This window comes from Eretmochelys imbricata, chromosome 6 (assembly GCF_965152235.1).
Source record: "Eretmochelys imbricata isolate rEreImb1 chromosome 6, rEreImb1.hap1, whole genome shotgun sequence".
In the NCBI taxonomy this organism is placed as follows: Eukaryota; Metazoa; Chordata; order Testudines; family Cheloniidae; genus Eretmochelys; species Eretmochelys imbricata.
In genome coordinates this window covers 55,030,266-55,032,719 of record NC_135577.1, presented here as the reverse complement: position 1 = coordinate 55,032,719, position 2,454 = coordinate 55,030,266, and the positions used below count along the sequence as shown (strand labels likewise).

The 2,454-nt window shown below is 43.1% G+C and overlaps 1 protein-coding gene across 1 annotated transcript; it reads left to right on the top strand.

The window, feature by feature from the left end:
* The first annotated feature begins 331 nt into the window (after positions 1 to 331).
* On the top strand, positions 332 to 2,245 carry LRRC4C (leucine rich repeat containing 4C). Its single transcript, XM_077820191.1, has one exon. It carries the CDS (start codon positions 332 to 334, stop codon positions 2,243 to 2,245), a length of 1,914 nt encoding a protein of 637 aa, XP_077676317.1.
* Positions 2,246 to 2,454: the final 209 nt, after the last annotated feature.

Here is a 2,454-nt window from a genome sequence, read left to right as displayed (position 1 = left end):
AGGATGAGTCTTTCTGCTAAGCACTGTTGTGCTGGTACTGGCTATCTGTCATCCAGTTTTGCACATTACAACCTAAAATGAAGTATGGACTGAGAGTCTAGTTTCTGGAATGGCCCAAGCTCCATTGCAAGTTAGAGCCTTCAGAGTTGCAAACATTAAAATCTGTGCCTAATAGTATAGGTAGAGTGTCACTGAAAAGTGTGGAGATATATTGATCTATAACACTGTAACTTTTAATATTTAGAGTTAATTTAATGTTATTTTTCCCCTCTTCCTTTCTTTCTTTCAGACAATTCAAACTCCAGAAGGACCAACACCAAATAAATTATGAATGTTGAACAAGATGACCTTACATCCACAGCAGATAATGATAGGTCCTAGGTTTAACAGGGCCCTATTTGACCCCCTGCTTGTGGTGCTACTGGCTCTTCAACTTCTTGTGGTGGCTGGTCTAGTCAGGGCTCAAACTTGCCCTTCTGTCTGCTCCTGCAGCAACCAGTTCAGCAAAGTGATCTGTGTGCGGAAGAATCTGAGAGAAGTCCCAGACGGCATCTCCACCAACACACGGTTATTGAATCTCCATGAGAACCAGATCCAAATAATTAAGGTGAATAGTTTCAAACATTTGAGACACCTGGAAATCTTGCAGCTGAGTAGGAATCACATTAGAACCATTGAAATAGGGGCCTTCAATGGTCTGGCCAATCTCAACACTCTGGAACTTTTTGACAATCGTCTTACCACCATCCCTAATGGGGCTTTTGTATACCTGTCAAAACTGAAGGAGCTTTGGTTGAGAAACAACCCGATTGAGAGCATCCCTTCTTATGCTTTTAACAGAATCCCTTCCCTACGTAGGCTGGATTTGGGGGAACTAAAAAGGCTTTCATACATCTCAGAAGGTGCTTTTGAAGGTCTTTCCAATTTGAGGTATTTGAACCTTGCTATGTGCAACCTTCGAGAGATCCCTAACCTCACACCACTCGTAAAACTGGATGAGTTAGATCTTTCTGGGAACCATCTGACAGCCATCAGGCCGGGGTCCTTTCAAGGGTTAATGCATCTTCAAAAATTGTGGATGATACAGTCCCAGATTCAAGTGATTGAAAGGAATGCCTTCGATAACCTTCAGTCACTGGTGGAAATCAACCTGGCGCACAACAACCTAACACTACTGCCTCATGATCTCTTCACACCACTCCACCTAGAAAGGATCCACCTGCATCACAATCCTTGGAACTGCAACTGTGACATTCTTTGGCTCAGCTGGTGGATTAAGGACAAAGCACCCTCCAACACTGCATGCTGTGCTCGCTGCAACACACCTCCCAATTTGAAAGGAAGGTACATCGGTGAGCTGGACCTGAATTATTTCACGTGTTATGCTCCGGTGATAGTGGAGCCACCAGCAGACCTCAACGTCACAGAAGGCATGGCTGCAGAACTGAAATGCCGAGCATCGACCTCCCTGACCTCTGTATCTTGGATTACTCCAAATGGATCGGTTATGACGCATGGGGCATACAGAGTTCGGATTGCTGTGCTCAGTGATGGCACATTAAATTTTACAAAGGTGACCGTGCAAGACACGGGCTTGTATACCTGCATGGTGAGTAACTCTATTGGGAATACCACAGCTTCTGCCACACTGAACGTGACTGCACTGGACAATGGTTACACATACTTTTCAACTGTTACCGTAGAGACTATGGAACCTTCTCAGGATGAGGCCCGGACCACAGAGCAGATTGGGCCCACGCCAGTTATTGACTGGGAGACCACCAATGTGACAACTTCTCTTACTCCACAGAGCACAAGGTCAACAGAAAAAACATTTACCATCCCAGTCACAGATGCAAGCAATGGGATCCCAGGAATAGACGAGGTTATGAAGACTACCAAAATCATAATTGGTTGTTTTGTGGCTATCACTCTCATGGCCGCTGTGATGCTGGTAATTTTCTACAAAATGAGGAAACAGCATCACCGACAGAACCACCATGCTCCAACACGGACTGTAGAGATCATTAACGTGGATGATGAACTTACTGGTGATACACCCATAGAGAGTCACTTGTCCATGCCGGCCATAGAGCATGAGCACCTAAATCATTATAACTCTTATAAGTCTCCTTTCAACCACACAACAACAGTTAACACAATAAATTCAATACACAGTTCAGTGCATGAACCGTTATTGATCCGAATGAACTCAAAAGACAATGTACAAGAGACTCAGATCTAAAATATTTACAAAATTGGGGGGAGGGGAAATACAAAAAGGACAGTTTATAAAACAAATGACACAAATGACTGGGCTAAATCTACTGTTTCAAAAAAAAGTGTCTTTACAAAAAAAAGAAATTTATTTATTAAAAATTCTATTGTGATCTAAAGCAGACAAAATGATGTGTATTCCTCAAAACCTCTTTTTGCTGCACTTATTTACCCCAC